The following is a 21663-nucleotide window of genomic DNA, read 5'->3' as shown; positions in this document are numbered from 1 at the left end:
AGAATAGCACATGTACTATGCCACAGAAGAAAAATTAGATGGCAGTTCTAACTCCTTGTGCATATAATGGAATTGGATAAGTGTAATAAAGTGAATAAAATTTTACTTTCAGTGTAATTCCTCTATCCATGTTTGGCATGATCGAATGAATCAGTATATAAGCTGTCAAAGTGAATACTGCTCTCCATCTTTAAATTATGAAAAATATCCACAACTTTAAATTGTGTTTGCTAGCTAATTTTTGCAACTTGAAAATGAATTGTTACATAAATTGGAGATATTTCAGTGCATAAAAAGATGCTATGTATGCTGTATGTACTTTGCTGTTTTATGTTTTTCTAAAAACATGTTCATAATGATGTCTCTGTGAAGCATTTAGGATGTACCCTGGAGTTTAATACTCAAATGATGTTAATCAGTTCACTTGGTCAGCCACTAATTCTTTGAAAAAGGTCATAAGCACAACGTTTCTAGCTAACGGTAGTTATGACTTGCATGTCATGGTAATTAATGAAACTTAAACTGCTTTTCTGGCTATCAGAATTGTATAAATAGAAGCTGAAACTTAGTCTGAAGAACAAGGCCATATGCAGATAGCGAGGTGTGAACTTTATTAAAGCAGCATATGGAAAGCTGTTCCTGCTAATGCCTCCTGTTATCCGAACAAGTATTGCCATTTCTGTTGAATACTCTTGTGGTCCTTTTTTTTTTTTTCCAGCAAGAAGATGCTGCAAGTATTGCCATATAAATAATGTGGAGATGGCATGAGGGTGATATGCAAGGATTTGTCCTGAGAAAACGTTAGAGGGCGTGACTGCTGAACTAGGAAGATACTCTTTGAACAAGAATGCTAGTTTGTGTGGCACATGAAAATATTAAGAATGTGGCATTATTTTTCTTGCAATGATCCCATGGAATTATTTTGAGGGATTAACTAGTGAGTAGTGAGCTAAGTGAAAAGTAATAATAAAACAAATTGCCTTAAGGTCACAGTCAGTGCTTTCAGTCAGGTTTTTGTTGCAGGTGTTTCTCCTACTTAGAACAAGAACGTGTATTTAAAACTAATGTTTAGCTATTTTTTTTGGACACCTCTACTTGTTTTTGGTGAGATCAGAGATATTATTGAGGGCATAGTTCTCTTGAGAATTTTCAGGTTAATGATAATGCAGCGCAAAAAAAGTGAACAGATGAGGAAAAATAGGGAAATGAATTTAGGAACTTACTCAATTTGTCATTATTATAGTGAAAATGTTATCTATGTCAGTTTTTATGCTCTATTGAAGTCTGGATGGAAGGATCATTTCTAAGATACTTTCATAGCCATAATTCACCAATTTTGAGCTTGAAAAACTTTATGCTAATTTTCTATATTTAAATTTTTAGAAGAGCAGTATTGTATTTGTGGAAATTATACCTGAAAGTTGACTAAATGTATTTTTAATTTTGAATATTTGCTAAATATTGAAAAAAAGAATAAAAGAAAAAAGAGGGCATTTATAATTGTAGTGGAAAGTGTGCATATGAACTGCATGAATTTAAGATGGCGGCCCTGAAAAATTCGGTTTAACTTTTTTGGAAACTCAGTCTATGTTGGTGCTGAAAAAAAATGTAATAAACTGTTATGTTGGTTTTGAAAACAATGCTAGTATTTTTCTTTATGCTATCATGTGGAGGACTTGTACCTGTGCATTACTGTTCATTCAGTTTTGACTAGAAAGCTGCAAATTATACATACTCTAGACACCATTGTGACTTTCACCATGGAAAATGGCAGTAAACGTGATGAACACTGCCATTTGGAGACCAGAGGAGCAGGTCCTTTCAGAGTATTTCACACGTGTATCTTCTTTGGTATGGCTACAGAAGTGCAGGCAATGAGGCTTATATTAGCAGCTCTCCAAACAGGAATGAGATGGTGGGAAGCCCTTGGAGGTCAGAGAAGTTAAGAATTTTGAGACAGTGAGCAGGAGAGAGCCCTTCACCTTCTTGCTGACCTCTCCAGTCAGTTTTCTTACGTTATCTATCAGCTAGTGGCTGTTTGTTATATACTTCTTTAGCAGACCTCTGGTATCTGCTGTCTTATTAAAGGGTTTAGACTTCTAATTCTTCTGTACCTTGGAAGTGTCTTTTCCTACAGTAGTCTTTTAGAGTAGTATAATGATTGGGACTGCAGATGGGAGATGGAAAGACAGGAGTAATTAACTACAAGCTCCAGAATGATGTCGGGGGGGGGGGGGGGGGGGACACAAAACAAAAACAAAAACAAAACCAAACCAAACAAACAAACAAAAAAACAACACCAAAAGAACAACAAAGAAAAGAACAAAGTGAGCTTGACTAGGGGCATTGAAGGCGACCTCACAGGAAGGTTTAAAAAAAAAAAAAAAAGCCAGCTGCAATGGTGTGCAATTAATTGTGGTGAAGAAATACACTGAAGAATGCATGCAATGTTGCTGAATGCAGCAAAGTTCTCTCTGGAAGGGAGCTTTTGTTTGAACTGTAGGACTGGCACTACAGAAAATTCTCAAGAGGGCTTGACATACATATTCCTTGGATAACTGGTGAGCACTGAAGAGTATTTGAGTAAACATTTTGCACAGAGAAGTAAAACACAGTTTAAAAGAGCACTAAAGGAAAGAATATGTTCAGTTGAATAAGACTGTAACAGCGGTGGTTGAAAAAGCAAACAATGCTCTTAAGCAGGAAGCCGTGACCAGAAGGGACTGCCTATAGCATCTCTTTGCCCCTTGGTGGTGAAATGAGCATTTCTGGAAGAGGACAGGCTGTACATTATAAGTGCAGTGCAGATGCTTCTCCTTTCCAACAACTTGGTAAAACTGTCACATTCAGAGTCCTTTCAGTTGTGTAACTTGTCATGTCATAGCTGCAACGTTTGCAAGATGTGAATCACTACAAATTCTTCTTTTTGCCTCACGAACCAGGCTGCATGCTTACAGAAAGACAGTTATTTTCCTTTTCTGCTGCTTCTTTGCTTAGGATGAGTGTTTCTGTGGTACCATTTAAAACAAAAATAAAAATTGCATAGGTGTGGAACTCTAGGCCTTAGGTGCATGTTACGTTTCAGTTCGTGTATGTAAGCTTTATATACTATCATGACAAAGACCGTCTTATATTTTAGTTATTTAAATGGCTTCTTCCTTCCACTCACCTTCCAACTGCTGAGAGGAATAGAAAAATATGTCTGGGATAAAGAAAACATTTACTGACTTCGAGGACTTCTTTGCCTTCCACTGTTGAATACTTCCATACACTCAGCTGCCCTCTCACTCCTCATCTCCCACTTGGGAGACATCAAAATGAAAAAGCTAGCATGTTAGGATAAAGACCATAAGATCACTTACCAATTCCCATTATGGGGAGTTGATCTATTATATCGCCAATTAAAAATTAGGATTGGAGGGTGAGAAAAACAGACTCTCCAAAATGGTTCTTTTCAGTGGGGTATAATTGCATTTAAAACTAGTAATGAATTACAGGGTCTGAAATATGAAATAGGAGAACACCCATGTTAAATTAAAGGACTTTTTTTTTTTTTTTTTGAGTGTAGCTTGCATAGGTAAAACAATCTTTGGGGTTTCTTGAATTTTTAGTTAACTGTCTAGGAGGCATTTTCTTGGTTTGCTCCCTTCATTTAGCTTTTCCTCATAGATTTCAATAAAGCTAATCCTGAAGTATGTAAAATAAAAGGGAGCAACTTTGATACTATGGATACCTTCTATCATATCCAGTTGTGCTTTATATATAAGTGTTGATGAATTAATTGTATGAATTCTAAAGCTTTATCTGATCGTTTTGAGAAGTTGAAGATCTTCCTTTCTTTTGAAGCTCTTCTAAACTACTAACAACTCAAACTCGGATTGGCCTTTGGCTAAAATTAAAAATCCATATTCTGCATGACGGATTAGATTTGTGATTGCAGAAACTGAACAAGAATACATTCATGTACTTCACTTATTTCTGGGGGCTGTTTTTCCTTCACATGAGCTTAAAGGAAAGGCATTTTTAGCTGGTTCTACTGCATGGTTTTGTAGCTTTTTTGTTTACATGAAATGTTTGTTTTTGACTTGAATATTTCATGTAGTTGTATGTTTGAAAAGATTGTTGGACATAAGAAAATAAAAGATATAAGACATGAAAATTATAATTTACAAGTTTGTTTTAAGCCTTTGACGTGTTTTAGGTATAAATCTCTATATTAAATGGTGTCATAGATCAACAGATTGTATGAAGAAATTGTTAATATTGATTCAGCTCTGTTTAAGAGAATATTTGACGGACCTTTACGGGTGAGAGTTTTTCTTTTTGAACTGTATGTAAATTACTTTCATAATTGCAAGAAATGGACATTTTAAATTGATAGATGGTAACCCAGGGCAGCTTAAAAGCAATCCTGATCATGTGTGTTTTTAAATTGCTGGTCTTGTAAAGAAAATTCTTCCTTTCTGGTAGATGCAGCACATATTGCCATGTTGGGAACAAGATGAAATTCCAAACTCATGTTACATACGTGAGACTTCAAACAACATACTGCCTTCCTTCCCCCCCAGCACGCACAGACGTTTGTTGCTCATTTGATGCTCAGAATCTCTGGGACACCTGCAATTATGGGCACAGTGTTATGGACTGTCATGATTATTTTCTTTCTTTTTTGATATTCCTGAATAATTGAGTTTAATGCATTTGTTTGACCTCTTGTGCACTCGCTCTGGTCTTGTCTCCCCAGCCGCTCCATTATCTCTGAATTTATTCCCATCCACATATCTTCTAATGAGAAAAATCTAATCATGGCTAGCATACAGCCTAGAATGTGAATAGGATGTGGCTTATTTGCCTCTCTGAAATAATTATGGCCATCATTTCACCTATTCTATGTGTGTTATAGCTAGTCAAAAAAAACCCTGCTTTTCTTGTGGGAGGTTTTCAAAAACAACAACAAAAGTTGTGTTTACCATGAAAATGACATTGTTTCAACTTCTCTCTTAATTTCCTAAAACATGAAGCAGGAGAAAGATATTGCACGCTTTCAGGCTGTTTTCTTTTCTGTTTTCTTGGGCAGATGACAGTTGGTCAGTTTGCTGGGGGGGGGGGGGCAATAAATGAATAGGCAAGGACAACATCGATCTTCTCAAATTTCAGATATAGATTTATATGCATGTATTTCAGATATCCAAACAAGTTTATCTAAAAAAAACAAGTTTATCTAAACTTGTTTGAAACACTTCTGGAACAACTTATGAGATGATCTGAAGGAATTCTTCAGGATAATGTTTTAAAGTTTCTCTGTTTCAGGTCTAATTTGGAATTAAAACAGAGAATGTCAAAACTTACTTGTTCCTGATTTTTTTTTTTTTTTTAATGTGGATTTGCCTCAGCTGAGACTTGAGTTCATCTTTTTAGCCTTCATTCCTGCTTTGGTCTTGGTTCTTCACACTTGCTATTTCTTTCTGGGCCAGACTTGCATGGGTCATTGTAAGTCTTCGAGCAGAAGAGATTTTTAAGTCTTCTAAGACCTCCTTGTGGGAACAGGTGAATGAAAGCTTCTTGAAAACCTAAGTATCACCTTCTGTATATACTTCAAGCATTGTCAGGCATAAATGAGACTAAAAATGTTTTGTTCTTACATTCCCCAGTGGAAACTTCTAGTTTGAATGTTACACATTTTTCAGTTAGTGCTACCACTTAATGCTTTTCTAGCAGTTTTAAATTTTTAGAGTGGGTATATACAACATGTTTTAAAATAAAAAGGTAAGAAGTGAAGAAATTGTTACCTTTGTTACCTAATGGAAATGTCATGACTTGCATTTTTCTCCATAATTAGGGAGAGAAAAAATTAGATATTCTTACTAGCATAACGTTCCCACATTATACTCCAAATGTGGTCCCAAAGCAGAGCTTTTCCAATGTTATAACTTTTTTTCTATCGTTTAAAAGACAACTGCTCAGCTTGCTGTTGCTGTGATATTACCAGTAAAATTGGATGAGTCTAGATTAAAAAAAATAAAATAAAATCTTGCAGACTGAGGCCTTTTAAATCAGCACTGAATTCAGGTTGTTCAGTTCTTACTAGTTCATTGAATTGTAGGATTGTGAATCATCTCTCATGAAAGCTTATGCCATTTTCCTGGCTTGTGAAGCTGCTGCTGTTCTTCTTTTTCTGTTACTGTCAAAATAAGCATGATTTTGCAGAACAAAGGGCTGCACGTGCACTTATGCATAGCTACACTTCCATTTCTTGTCTTTCATTGTCTCACATACTTGTCTTAACTGGGTTGATATTAGCACACCATCCACAGAGATGTGCTGTTCTGGGACTCTGTTGCCTGATGACCCAACTGGTGACCTGCATCTTGCCTGACCACAGCACTGCTACACAGCATGGTCAAAACCAACTCCAAGAGAGGTCCAAGAGAGGCAGCCTCTCAGCTGGTTTGCCTCCTCCTCTTTCCTGAATGTAAACATGGGAAGATGCTACATGCTGGGAAGCTCCTCATACACACTGAGCTGGCAACTTCCAAATCCTGCCATGGTTTCTGACACAAAGGATCACTGAAATATGTGATTGCAAGTACTGTTTGTAGGTTGGGGCTTTTTATCCCCATGCTTATGGGGGCAAATCAGTTTGAAATAGGCTGTTCTTTTTCTCTCTCATCTGTATAAAACCTGCGATCTTAACTGAGTAGAACGGTCTGTTTTATAGGTTGAACCTTCAAAGAACCCCCTATAAAATATATTCATAGTCTTGCAAAATGCAAAGAGTAAAATCAAAACCAGAATCTGTCCTAAGAATCTATTAGCATGTGAATAAAAATTTATAGAGCTTGGATATAAGGTATGTTCTTTCTGTAACTGTTTTCAAACACAGCTGGTAGAGAATTAATTTGCACCACCTAATGCATTTTTATGTATGACTGTTACTTACCTAATTTTTGGTTTTGTATTCTCTTGTTAGTGAACTGAAATTCTTGCAAACCTCATTTGCTGAGGGTTGTTTTAAAGCAAGCTAATTCCTCTCTCAAGGGAGCAAGGGAAGCAATTTAATCTCTTAGCTTTCTCTCTCCCACAGAGTAACTTCCCAGCTACTCTGGGCTTCACTCCCAGACTCCCTTCAGTTCCATCCCCAAGGGATATGTTTGTCCTCAAGGCTCTTAACTTCAGTTAGCTAACATATGTTAAAGTAACTGTGAAGACGAGACAGCTTGGGTTTGATTCATGTGAGTATCTCATGTTCAGCCCTTCAATACACAAATTAATTTTAACTACTTAACCTGAGTTAAAATCTGGGTTGCCATATCTTTGTTTCTGTTTTATTTTCAGTTAGTTTACCTCAGCAGAGACTACATTTTTTTGATATAAGTATTCGCACTCCTCAGGGAGTCACAGTAACCTCTTTTCTGATAGGGAGCTGCAAACTCTCCTGTACTTTATCGAGAATTTATCAGAAGACTCTTCCTCCGTGTCTTTATTTCACTTCTGCTTCTCTCCTAGAATGCTACTGTTTCAGGTCTGAATGATTGCTACACTTCCTGTTCAAAGGAGCAGGGAGACTGAGTGGGTCAATGCCAGTCTCCAACATGGGATTTTTAGGCCAGAAAAACGTTCAGTTTGTTAGTTGAGTTTATAGTAACCAGCCATGGTTACCAAGTGGTGACCACCATTCTATAATTTATATTCAAGCTAGTAGTTTTTACTGGGTTTGGTTTTTTCTCGTTGTATGAGATAATGAACCTCTACATATAGGCACCTCTGCAAATGAGCAGATTAGCACATGGGCTGTGTATTTTCATCGTCATAAAAGTTAACAAAGTCAGTAATGGTAGTACTTATATTGTGTCTTTTTAAACATGAAAATCAACTAATGGCATTCGAAAATGAATTCATATTGACCTCAAAACTGTCTTTTAGCCTTCAATGTCTTTTCAAAATGCTTTTTTTCACAGTTGTGAAAATATTCATAAAAGGGGTATGACTTGTAATTGTATTTTTTTTTCTTTTCTTTTGTAAGAGATTGGATTAGAGTTCATTTGCCTTCTAGTCTCAGTACATACTCCATTCCTGTTGAAGTAATACCGGATTTAACCTTCAATTTTGCCTTGTTGTGATAAAGAACATTGCTTGAGATGCAAGAGAAAATACTAGGCAGTCAATCTGTAAAGTGGTTTGACAGTAAACATTGAGTGCTTTTAAATTATTTTTGCAGACTTCTACCCAGATAAAAAGCAAGCTGGCTTTTTTTCCTCTGTTCTGCTTTCTCCAAGCTAGCAGTCCTTTAGTTGGACTGTGAAGTTGTTCAGCTATTTGGATGTTTTGGTAAATCACGCAACTCTGTCATAGCTGTTCTTTTTAAAACCCCTTGCACACAGTTACAAAACAGGTCACCAATAACAAGTTGCGTACCCCCCTGGTTCTTGCATGCAAGTCACTCTAATTTATAAATAGAAGTGTACTGATAGACAGAACTTGGCCTATCCTGTTGTCCTCTTATGCGAGTTATTTTGATTTAAAAATAGACCTGTCCTAGTAGATATGTATCAACGAGGTTGTGAAAGTTCACTTCTAGACTCTACTGTAATTAAGCAGTAGGTTAGAGGGAGCAGCGTTCTCATCAGTAATCTGAAGAGTTTTAAAGTATGATAGTATTTATTTCCTTTTTCAAATAGCTATGTGATTGCGAAGCGTTAACTTGTTCCTTTGCTGTAGCTTATCAGAATATACCTGAACATAAAGATGCATTTCCACAAAGAAGTAACTTCTGTGAGCATTACTTAAGGACCATATAGACAGTAGATATAGTAATTGTGATTTGTCATTTATCAGACTGTTTCTTTGGTCACAGCAGCATTGCTGTATATTTAAGCATAGATTCTTTATGAATGGCTGTGATTCTTTAAAACACTTAATATAATTCTGCATGGGTATTGCAGTCTTTTTTTTAAATTGGAGCTCACTTCTGATTCTAAATCTTCCTTGATTTCTGTTCTGTTTCAGAAAACAGTGTTTTTCTTGTTTTTTGTTTTGTTTTGTTTTTATTCTGGTATTGTGTACCAGCAGCAACTTAATATGTACAGGAGACTTTTCCTGGAACAGGATGGTAACGACTTGATTTTTTCAGGCAATCCTATTTGATTTTTTTTTCTCACTTCATTTTTATTACCTTAGGCATTTAAATATGCAGATATGCTCAGAATATGCTGAAAGCCTGGGGATGGAAGATTAATTTGAATAATTTCTGTAGTATAATTTTATGGATGGACAAATGTCAGCAATCACTAGATAGTTTTCCTACCAAAAATAATTTTTGTGGACATCAAATCAAAGCATGATTTGAAGATATATTTTTTGAAAGCCTTTCCTAATCTAATAGTTAGCTTCTCCTGCTGTCATATTGACCTAACCTGGAGTAAAAACTTGGCAATTTTTTAAGGTATGGAGGAAATGAAACAACACGTAAGAGTTCAATGTTGACACATGAATGATTCCTTCAAATGGGAGAAGATAGATGCGATAAAATTTCAGCTGGGTTGCTATGGTTAACTGAACAATATGAGGGAAGAGAAGTGTGAGATCTTTCTCTGAGTGTCTTGTGACTATAAAATCTGTATTTCTTCATCTGGATTTTTCCTTCTTGTTCTAAATATACCTATGTTGGGGAGATTATTCATGTTTGTGAAAACAAAAGAAAATGAGAAGAAAGGAAAAATAAAAGGGATTATGTAATAGGTAGCCTGTGAGAGTATTGCTGTTTCAGAAATAATTAAGTGCCCTGGAAGTTAGCAGCAGGGCAGAAGAATCCTAAAGCCTAATAAACATCTTTATCTCGTGGACTGTACCAAAAACTACACAGCTAAATAACCAAAGTTCAGCAGGAACCCGTGACATTCCTCAGCCTGCATACTTGAGCACAGTGAATAGTTTTCATGTGTCAACTTCTTGAGAGCTAACAGGTTGCTTTGGGAAGGAGACTTTATTTCTATTTATGCAGAATCATGGCTTTATTTTATGAGCTTTTCATTTTAAAAATGCCTTTACAGGCATGCAATTAGCTAAGCATGCTACAAATTACAGATGCTTTCTTTTAACTAGTCATTTCAATGTAGCAGAGCTTTAGCTTAGTTTTGGAAAACACTTATATTGCACTTGATCTCTACCTATTCAGACTTATTTCAGAAAATATTAAGTGTTGCCCAGGGGTATGCACGCAGAGTAAAAACAGCCTTGAAGAAAGGAAGTTTGTTTTTCATGTGATTAGGATAGAGTGGTATTCTGAGTGTTTAAGCGTTGTTTTACCCACTGTTAACCAGCAGAGAGCACTTCAGTTTTTAAGATAACATTAAAAAAAAAAAAAAGGCAAAACTGGGAACGGCTGGGGTTCTTTTTCTCTCTCTGAGACAGCCATTAAAATCCAATTGCCTGGGAAAATCAAACTTCTGGATTTGTTTATCATCCATCTTGTTTGCACTTTGTACAAAAATACCGCTTAAGTATAAATTCTATTCTATTGTATGCTCATGAATTAAGAGAAGATTCGAGGTAAATTTTATCAGTTATCAGTGGTCTCTTGATCGTGTTTGTTTAAACTTTGCGTCGTATGAGGTATAGTTCCTCAAAACATCAACCTTATGGGGCTCATGTGGGTAACTGTCCTTAGTGTGGAGCCCCAGGTTCAGGTGGTGCAGGCCTGTTTCCAGTACATTCAGGCAGTGGGCATGAGGACTTGCTGGCAACACACACACTGAACAGCCTCCATGTGATGGTGCTGTTGTGGTTGCTCACTGAAATTATTTGTAGAGAATGATACAAGCTTTGAGGCAAACAGCATGCATTAATTTTTTTTTTTTTTTTTTTTTTTTTTTTTTGTCTGTGGCATGTTTGTTGGTTGTCATGAGTAAAATGCTACAGAAATGGGAGTGAAAGGTGGGGAGGTGTGAAGATGGGAGAAAGAGGATTCTGATGGTGATCCCCATGCCCATCAGACCAACCACGTGTGAACTGGTAAAACAAATGAACAAAAACTTCATTGTAACTGGGCACCTATGATGTGACCAGAGTCCTCAGCAATGGGCAGATTAGAGAACTGCTAACTCAGCCCCATCCACTGCTCTCATACCACTATTTTGTGATGTCTGATACCTGTTCTGTATTTCCCCTCCCCCCTTCCCAGCTCCCCTCCCAGCTTCCTTGGTGGGAGGAGAGCTCCTAATGGGGAATATAGGAATCTGTCCGTGTATGTATAGAGAAGTACACAATTCTAAGTGTGGTAATGACATAAATGAGACATCTTGTGAATAACTGCTGTCATGGCTGTTGATAATGCATGGGCTGTGTGTTACGTGGCTTAATGGGCACAGACTGGAGAGAATTATTATGAAGTCTCTGACCTCTCTTGCTTTTTTTTCCATGAGACTTGTAGGGAAGTAGCCAAACTGTTCAGTGGAGTAGGGCAGCGGCATGTGGAAACATGATCTGAAACCTGCCAGTCATGCACACATATGAGGCACGTAACACTTCTGTGAAAGAGCGCTGCATTAGTGGAGAGACTACAAATCCTGTCATAGGAACAGGCATACAAGGGAGGAGCAAGCTCTCACAGGCAGGGATAGTTGTAAATACGTGTTTTGCTGAAATATTGCTGCTGCTTTTATGAGATGAATAATTAATATTTTAAACTGTGCGTTCAGAGTGGTAATTTGCAGGTCCTTTGGATGGGTATATGGAGCTGCTGGAAATGTAAATGTCTCATCTAGCAATTTCTTCAGCAGCGTGTTGTGCCTTTTATTGTTTGAATCTGCCTGGGAGTGGCTTTAAGATCCAGTAACCTGATCTTTTATCACTCTCGGAGGCTTCCTTTTCTGGCATGCCCTGATGCATTCAACACATGTCGGTATTGTACACGACCGGCAATCAGAGCGATTCAGGCTCACTTTCTGCGTCTGCAAGAAACGGCAAATCATCCGCTGGTGAATGCTTCTCAGACTTGTCAGCCGTCTGCAGCTAATTTCTGTGTGGTTCATCAACCCCATTTAGGAGACTGGAAGCACTGTGGATGACCAAGCTAGGAAGTGTTGTCAAGATCTTATCTCAGGAGTGAAGACTAGTTAAGAATGAAAGAGGAAAATGTTTTCTCTTCTCTTTAGAAGAATCACAGACTGCTTGATGTGAGAACACCCAGTTTCTCACAGAAGAAAACAGCAAGGCTATGAGCAATTCAAGTCAGTGCAGGAGGAGCAGAGACTGGCTTTAAACAGCAGTTATTCTATTACTTGTCTGAGAAACGTCAGCAGATGGACTTTGGTTTCAGAGCTGTGAATATTTGCAGTGGCTTTGCACGTTGGAATACAAGCAGTGATCTCTTCTATTCCCCTTCCCCTGTATATCTGCCTGCTGAAAAATGAGTGAGGAAGCAAAGGAGAAAAACGCTAAACCAGCTCACAGGAAAAAGAAAGGAAAAAAGGTAACTCCCTGTACAGACAATCTTCCATAATGCTTTTTTTTCCTCAGTCATTTTGTGTTCTAAGCAGTTTGCTTCTGGGTGTGGAGTGGCTTTGGATAATAGAAGAAGGATGATGGTAGCATCGGGATGGTTTTGTTTATGCTAGATGCTGATGGGTGTGTTCTCTGCTAGAATCAGTATACCATCAAAACTCAGTTATTTTTGCATTATTTAAATACCCCAGTGTTTAAATACGTTAATCATAGAATTTCAGTGTAGCTGTAGATTTCCTAGTGTATTCCAAACCCAGGATTAACAAGTAAACAGGTATCTAAATGAAGCCTTATCTAAATGAAAGACTGATAATCAACATGTGTTCTTGGAAATGAATATTAGGGACATCACTAAGAAAATCAAGTTTTACAAGAAGTTATTTAAAAAGACACATTATTTAATTGTATGTCACTTCAATTGGTTTTATATATTTTGGAGCTTAGAAATTTTGTGTCTAAACTAAACTCTGGAATAAAATTCCAGTTTCATTGGAGACCATTTATGTCATGGCTTGTCTGTTTGCCTGAAACTGTACTTGGATGCATTTGGTAGATTATTGCCTTCTGTGTTGCAGTTTTTGCTTTCCTGAAATCCATTTAATTTTCTTCCTCCCATTTTGAAATGGGTAATTTTCATGTGTTTATATACTCAAGAGCCAGATTATCAAACCTAGGAAGCTTACTTCTTCATTTTTTTTACTTATTTTAAATAATAACCAAGTATATTAATTTATAATGTGAATTACCTCAACTACTGTCAAAAAAAGGCATATGAAAGGCGTATTATTGTTGTAGTTAATATATTGAGACTCCCACCCTTTATTTTCTGAGTGTGTTTGCCTTCCTATCATTTGAAGTGTGTGACAGCCTCACACTTAATCCATTTCCTTGGTGAGGGACTTAATAGATTGTCAAAAATGCAAATTAAATCAGATTGGCCTCTCTATCCTGCCAGAAAAGTAAAGAGCAGCTCTGGAGAGGAAGCAGGGGAAAAAATACAATTTTAAAACACTTTTAATGGTAAATTAGGATACCTTCCTGACATATCAAATGTTTCCGTCAGGCATGATACATTGCCTCAGGGATAGAAGAGGTCTAGAAGTAAATTCTGGGATGGGTTTTAAGCTTCGAACATGTTAATATTTTTACTGTATTACACACAGTATTTTACGGTATTTAACAATCTAGCTATGGTTTTATAGTACCCAGCAAATTTTATCACTTATCTTGCATATAGAGCTGTCTTCCAGAGGACCAACCAAACAGCCAACAAGAGAGAACAGCCCAGGCGATTTAGGATGATGCCAAGTTGGGAGTCTCATTGTTCTAGCAGTGGCTGGTGACAGTTCACCTGTATCTTCACCTCCTGAAGGTGGTATTCCACCTGTGGGAAGGAGGCTACAGATGTCCTGTCCGAATCCTCCTTCTGCTGACTGGTACAGTGTCACTGCTCTCAAGGGAGAGAAAAACTGTCAGACATGTTTACATTCATGAGTTAGTGCTGTGAGCATTGAAGGCCAATGGCGTAATGCTTTAGTTGATGCCTTCTGAGGTGATGTTAAAGCCCGCCCTTATGTGCATTGAACCTTCACCGCGTGAACTGTAGCGAACACTGGTGTGTGATGGCAATTACATTTCAATGGGGATGTGGCTAGAGCTTTCTAAACCTATGGAAGTTGTTGTTTCACTGCTGTTTGATTTTCTTAATGCTGTTGGAATTGACAGTTGCTGGGCTATGCTGTATCAGGCTTAGGTGTGTCCCTTGTGACTACTGCACATCAAAGCTGCTTATAATGTCACTGTTAAACACAGGCTTGTGCCAGAATATTCCCAATGGAAAGGGATCTGCTTTGCTTTTCTCTTCAACAAAGAACAGCCATTTCTTCTGGTCCTGGCAGAAATTTTCCCTGCTTTTCACAATTCATTGGAGAAGTAGCTTATTTTGATTCAGAAGATAAATCTCTGGATGGCCAACAAAGGAGCAGTTAGTTAAGTCAGAAATGTTCTCCAAGAAAAATTTAATAAACAAATGATGTTCATTGGCCGTAAACCCCTGAGACTGGTGAAAACTTAATGGAGTCTGCGATTCCAGTGAGTCGAGTCTCTTCTTAGGAGTATGTATCCTGAAATGGGTACTTGCGTGGTCTTCTCCCTGTGCTCTTTAGATAGTTGCTTTCCTGGTAGCTGGCGCTGTCTCCACATTCAGCCTTTCCTTTACCTTCTGTCTTACCTTCAGAGCTGAGAGGTGGCAAGTCTTCCTCCTTCAGCTGCTGAGGTACTCATTTATATCCCATTCCCCCTTCATCAACTCTTGGTTTTCTTGGTTTTCCTGTTCTTAGGCCTTTTCTGAGCAGAAAAGCAGGAAAAAAAAAAAAAAGATGCTGAAAGAGCCTGGGGTATAGCAATGGAAAGCTCACAGTCTGCCACAGCAAAATCACAGTCAGAAGTGTGCTCTGAATTTGCAGTTTTATCACTAGTCGGTACACCACAAAAATAACCCTTAACCTGATGAACACAAAGGCATATGAATACTGTGCATTTAGAATAGGCTGGCAAAAGCCTTTCTGCAAATGTGTTAAAAATTTCAAGCTAGTCTGAGAGGATGAAGAAAAATCAGGTGGTGGAGTGGAGATTTATTTTGAAGGATGGACAATTTAGATGAAAGCAGAACATACTGCCTTTAGCCCTGCAATATTAAGGGGGATACAGATTTCCAAAGATGAAGGTACCACATCAATATTTATTGCTGAGGTTACACTGAACAGGATTAGTTCTGATGGAGAAGGAAGCCTAACTAATTTTATCTGTATTCCACCCTTTGGGGTTCCTTTCTAGCAGCAGCCTGTGCCTCCTATACTTGACATTCAGTTGTCTTGCAATTTTCAGCCATGCTCTTACCAAGTCAGTATTTTGGAGCTGTCAGGTTGAATCCCTGGGCATTATGGAGTAGCTTTATCCTGTATGTTTGTGTCATCACTTTTCAGCACATTTTGGAATGTCAGTGCTAGAAGAGCATTGAACTCAGTTGTCACTAGAGATTTAAGATGTTTTGATTTTTTTTAAAACAAAAGATAAGTATTCTTCTCGTTTCAAACTACCAGAATGGAGTTATCCGTGAAAAGGCTGGTGGTCCTTTGAAACTCCAAAAGGTAATCAGAATTGTAGAAACAAGAAACAAATCAGACCACCTCAAAATTCCTGCAGTGTATGATCCTCTTCCATTTACTTTTAGTTATCTGTCAGCCACAAGTTGTTTCTTAGTGGAAAATTTCGTACTGAACTCTCATACCAGAAGCTTTACTGGAAATACTAGTTCTGTTGCGGGGGATCTTCTGTTCTTCTCTTTGATTCCTCCCTCCAAGATCTTCAGACAAACAGCACAATGGATGTTAAAAATGCATCTCATGACATGTATAAGGCACAAATCAGCCATGGAAATTCCACACATAAATGCCTAAGTTTTCTTGAACGTACACAGGTTAAGAGCTGGGCTCTTAACATAATTCTAGAATATTCTGTGTACCAGTCCACCTCACTGCCTTATTAGTGAGTTGTTAACTGTAGTATCATTTTCAACGTTGTGTTCCACTGCTTTATATAAAATATAAATATGCCATACAGAGAGGAATGAGCTGTGAATGCAGCAGATTGAAAATCTGTGCTTGGCATCACAATGTTTATAGCTGCCAACATTATGATTTTGGACTGGTAGAGGAGATTTAACTCAATCCACTTTTTTTGAGCCAGTAGCCTGGGTGTACTACACTGGGAGGGCTCACTACAACGGGAACACACTTGTAATTTCTGCCAGGGGTTCTTTGCTCTGTTTTATCTCCACAGTTTGACTCAGCAGAATTAGTGTCTGTCTTTGGTGGGGGGTCTTCCATTACCAGACAGCTGAAGATCTGGTCAGCAGTGTTGTTGCTGGGATGTGAAACTTCAGGGGGCATTTTGGTGGGGTAGAGGCTGAGAGGTTAGAAGTTCTCTGGGGTATGGGGAGACATTTCCCTTCTGTAGTAAAAATGTAGTGTAAGTAGTGGTATGGGAGACAAGTTCTCACCGTCTTTTATGGGAACCGGGTGAGATCCCGGTTAGATGTAGAGGCAAAGCCTACCTTGACTAAAATAACATCACAGACCTCACTATTGAGGACAATATTTAGGGGCTTTAGGTCTTGGTATTTCATCTTTATATGATCAAATGATTAATCTGTGTATGAATTATAGTGGGGCTTCTGGTGATTGCAACTCAGCACCTGTGAGGTCATGATGATGAGAAACGGTGTTTTGTTTCTGAGATATGTGGTGATATCAAATCACTGACTTTTGAGCTGTTGCTTTTACAACTCAATTTACTGATTTGATTGGTTGCTTTGACAAACCATGGTTTATCTGTGTTCAGTTCTTACACACATTATGGTTGTCGGGAGAGAACATCTACTGCTGTTTACTCCCAGTGGAGAAGTACTTACTGCTAATGGTAAAGAAAATGTTCGTGGTACATGTTCCTAGTTTTTCTTGTGGCTTTTAATCTATTCATAAAAATAAACTTATTTATTTGAGTGTAAATTGATTTCTAAATTTAAGTTTTTCCTCAAAAGCTGAGAAATTAAGATCTACTTCAGTTTAAGAAATAAAATGCAAAAAAGCTCTAGAAGGATACCATCTCTTATCTTAGCATAAGCCTTATTTGCTATGTTATCTTTTGGGTTTGTGTGGAGGAGAAATGGTTCTCAGACTTAAATTTGACTGTATGGTGGTGGTCATAACCCTTAACATGTCAACAGATCCTGTGCTGAGAACTGAATTCAATGACATGACAAAAAGATTTGTTTTGGCCTTACTTGCTAGTATCTACTTATTCAGATTGTAGTGTCTGTTTTATCGATGGATTTTTAACCCCACATTTTCAATAAGCATATTAAAGAAAAAATAGAACAAACAGCCCTCAGAACTTCTGGAAGATACTCCTCATTTGCATGTCCAAATAGTGAAGCCCCAAAATAGTAGAAAAACATAATTTTCAATAATTATGACTATTCTCAATTGCTTTAAAACTACTTAAAACTTTGAAATTCTGTTCCTCTGAAATAAATGCATTCCCATTTTTTTGGCATCTGCAACTTCCTGAATTGCCCCCAGAAAATTAAAATATACTGATTCGTGTCACTTTGATTGGAAAATCACTTTGGTACATGGTAATATTGTCTTTGCTTTCTTTCTATCAAACTGGAACAAAATAATAATTATATACATATAAAAGCAAGTCAAGTATCTTATTGTTTTGAAATGAATCATTTCAAATGTTCATTTTCCCTGGAAAAAATACTTTCTAGTTGACATTTACCTGGGGCTAGGAGCTGTTGACTAATGCTACTGAAGTCGGATAATGTGGTTAAAAAAATTGGAAGTAGATGATACTGTCATTCTATATAAAATGAAACAGCAAGGTGTTATGTTATTGAATTTTTAACATAATTCACTCTGTAGATAAGTGACAGAACTTGTAACCTGAGTGACAGTCATTCAATTTGCTGTTAAATTAAAAAAACTCATGCTGAACAACACATGATTTTCTTTTTAAAGCCTGCTTTTTTACAGAGGAACCCAGTTGTTTGGGAGAACATGAAACCTGAGTGCAATTCTTGGATCCTATGACATAAGGTCATCCTACAGTTTTTAGCTTTTTCCAGAAAATTCAGCTGTTGAATGGCCTTTGCCCTTCTGAGGAATAGGTGTAGGAAGTATGAGAAGTGCAATTGTCTGAAGTGCTTTGGCTAATTTTTGTCTCATCTTCATCTTATGGTAAATTGCAACAGTAATTAAATATGAGGAAACAACCACGTTAAAAGAACACAAATCAGTTTCCTTTAAATGGATTTAAACTGTAGGAGTTTACTGCACTTTCCTAAAAGACTTTGTGTGAGTAAAAGTGAAGCAAAGATCAGCCAGTATCAAGCTGTCATCACAGAGAAGGGGTGTTAAGGACTCACTACGCTGAAGGTTTGTACATGGGTCAGTTCTCCCAGTGCCTGAAGTAGTATTGGGTACATTTCCCCTGGTCTATGAGCTTTGATCCTTTGGGTAAATAATATAATCAAATGCTTTATTCTTGTGTCTTCTTGCAGCTATTTCCCTGTGGCTATGACATAAAAAACCTACCCTTGTTGGTAGGTTTTTTAGTTACAGGATTTACCATACTTAGCGAAATTGTGCTTCCCTTATTGTAGGGGTTTTCCTATTGCTTGAATGATCATGTTCCCAGCTATAGGACCAGGTGCTTCCCAGCATTGCTTTCTGAAGCCTGGGTTGCTCTTCTTTCTTCCATTTCTTTTTCAGTGTTTCCTTACTGGGTTGCTGAGCTGTTTGTTCCTTTGAATGATCTTGGCCGTCACCACATGTCTTCCAACAGCAAGTTTCTGGCCAATCTGTTCAATCTGTTTCTGGGTTGAATTTTCTATTCTCCGAAGACTTTCCTTGAGTTGAACCAGATACCTTACAGTGGGTTTCACTCTTCAGAATGGAGCTTGTATGTCTTCAATCACGCTGTCACCCAAAGGACTGAGTCCCCCCCCAGGGTTCCTTGGTGGCCCCTCCTGGGTACAGCATGGTAGTCTGAGTGCAGCAGGCAACGCTCCAGGCTTGTTTGTGTGTGGGTTGCTGTTGGTGCCTGGTGCCTCAGCTGGAGGACTTCCAGGGTCATTGCCTCTGGAAGCTGAACAGTTGCAGTCCAGATCAGATTGTTTAGTTTTGCAGCCAATTGTTTTATGTACAACTAAGTTAGTCTTAGACTGGGTTAGAGAAAGTGAGTTTGAGCTACAGGAGACACAGTGGATGAGCTTCAGTTACATACTGAGTTCACAGGAAGTGATGTAAATGTTTCTGCAACAGCCTTTATGTTAAACCACTACATAAACTTCAATTTGCTTCTTAGCATGAAGGGTCTCCCTTTGCCAAAGTCTCTGAATGATGTGGCTATGGAATTCATTAGGTCTTAACAGCACCTAGGTAGGTGTGCCAGGTGTTGAAATGCTTACCACACTTGTATCTTGAAAATAAATGCTTTGTCTGTCAAATATAGATTGAGAAAAGTAAATACATCTGGGTTATCCCCCTTTCACTTCCAAAGAAGAGCCTGCATACTTGCATTCCCCTTGCTGGGCATGGGCTTGTTCCTCAGTCTCTTTAGCTCCCTTGCGCTTTGTGGAGGTGGTGGTGGTAGAACCTGCAGCCTTCCTTCACTTCTGGCTGCCTGCAGACATCAGCAGGGATGGTGCTGCGGTTTCAGGGCCTAAAGAACCAGCACCCTGCCAAGAGGGAGCTAGCTCTATCACATTCTTGGTGAAAGTACCAATGTATCTTAGCAATCAAGACAGACTATCACCACAGTAAGCAACCTAAGTTTTAATCTTTTTTTTTTTTTAAAGTATTTTGGAAACTCAGTGTTCGTTGAGAACTCTGTAGTATACTACTCCTAACTGTTCAACCTTCCAGTAGCCAAACAGCTTCAGGTTTTAACTCTTAATGATATATAAAACATTTCAGTAAACTCCTAAATGTTAGGTCCTTACTTCAAATGATGATGTTTGCTATCTATCAAATAAAAAATGTGATGAATTCTTTTGTCACTCTCAGGTGCTGGGTCACTCAACTGAGAGTAGGTTAAACCGAAGCAGGCATGATTTGGTAACCTTCATTTCCCAAAGAAACTCAGGTCAAACCCTGCCTAATTCCCTTTACATTGAAGAAGACAAAGGAGCTGGTTCGACTGGGGGAAAACTACAGATGAGACATTTTCTTTAGCATTTCTCTTGATATATAATACACACAGTTTTGTTGTATCTAAATTAAATGCATAGCTAAGTATACTTAAGACACTTCAAATTAAGTGTTAACATCACTGACTTGTTTCAGGTTTGTGCTTACAAGAGATTTTGGCTGCTGAGAATTCTCTATAGCGCATTAGCAATTTGTGAATGTAAACAAGGATTGATTTGAATACTTTTTTTTTTAAGGAGCTATTTCATGATAGGGAATTGGAGTGTTTCATGATGATCACCAGTGTTTCATAGTTTTGTTTACAACTATTGTTGGGGTGGGTAATCTTTTTTTGGGAGATAATGGTTATATAACTTGTATATTGCTGTCGTGTGTGTTGGCCTCCCCTAGTTTAAGGGAAGCTTACCACAATGTCTAATTTAACAAATCACTGCAAGCTGTGTTCCTCCTTTTAGCATACATCATTCATGGAATAATAGTGTTTGGCTCTTTTTCCTAACGAAATGATATGAAAAACAGAAGCTAAAAAGAACCATTTTGCTTTACTAGCTGGTATTTGTCTAACTTCCCCTAATGACATTTTAGGGACATCCTCTTAGTCAAGGAGTGGTTGATGCTTTTAATTGAAGTTGTCTCACTTATTTCTGTTGGTTGGTTTCTAAATGAGAAAGTGTTTCTGAGGAGATCCTGAGCATATACAGGTTTCACAGTATTGATAAGACACATTTAATCTCAATGACTCTAGTGCTGTGTGAATTTTTAATTCTCTTGCACTCAGTGGGAGAGGCAATGGGATAACCTGTGAAAAGAGGTGGTGGTGAAGTAGGATTCTTCAGAAGATCTGACCAGGGTTGCATTTCCTTGGTCGGGAGCAGGGACAGTATACTCACCACCTTCAGCTGGCTTCCAGTTTTTCACTCGCTTTCTTACCTTTGGCTGGGTGTGTGCCTGGGCTTGCTTGCATATGAAGAGCATGTGGACACGCTGATCTTGCAGGCCATGAAAGTAAATAACACTTGCTAAAATACTTTAAAACAAGAGGTACTATATGCAGTGAGGATGAAATTTATCCTGATGGGAGATGATCATCTTCAGGCAAAATCTCAGCTGCATGCGAAGGAGGACGTAAACACAGAATATGCAAGCCTCAGGCAAAGTGCTGTAGGACTCGCAGGAACCCTAATCAGATGGGACTAATGCTGTGCAAGTGATGCGGGAGGGGGGGGGGTGTACTTACCTCTCTTCCCTGCTCCCTTAAACAGCCTTGTAACTTCATTTACTTAATTACTGTTGTGTGTGGTTAGAAGGCAATATCATTAAAGTATTTGTAGTCCAACACCAGGGTGGAGTTGTAGGGGAAAGCCTTAGTGAATAGAGCAGCGTC

General features: G+C 38.1%; 1 protein-coding gene and 1 long non-coding RNA gene across 7 annotated transcripts in view; one reads left to right on the top strand and one right to left on the bottom strand.

The window, feature by feature from the left end:
* Positions 1–21663, top strand: part of ANK3 (ankyrin 3) — a 351417-nt gene that overhangs the window by 46433 nt on the left and 283321 nt on the right. The window contains exon 1 of one of the 5 annotated variants that reach the window (XM_084526175.1): positions 10386–12469. The exons of 2 other annotated variants lie outside the window; for them this stretch is intronic. In XM_084526175.1, the coding sequence (XP_084382301.1) occupies positions 12407–12469 (63 nt within the window). In that variant the 5' untranslated portion in view covers positions 10386–12406. Of the gene's footprint in view, positions 1–10385; positions 12470–21663 lie in introns of those variants that run through there. 2 more of the 5 variants (XM_084526176.1, XM_084526173.1) reach the window with 2 other exon arrangements.
* The window catches only part of LOC311439891, a 74285-nt gene that overhangs the window by 19503 nt on the left and 33119 nt on the right, over positions 1–21663 (bottom strand). The window lies entirely within an intron of this gene.

This window comes from Aythya ferina (assembly GCF_964211825.1).
Source record: "Aythya ferina genome assembly, chromosome: 7".
Taxonomy (NCBI): domain Eukaryota; kingdom Metazoa; phylum Chordata; class Aves; order Anseriformes; family Anatidae; genus Aythya; species Aythya ferina.
Note: the sequence above shows the minus strand (reverse complement) of the source record. Positions and strands in the feature narration are given on the sequence as shown.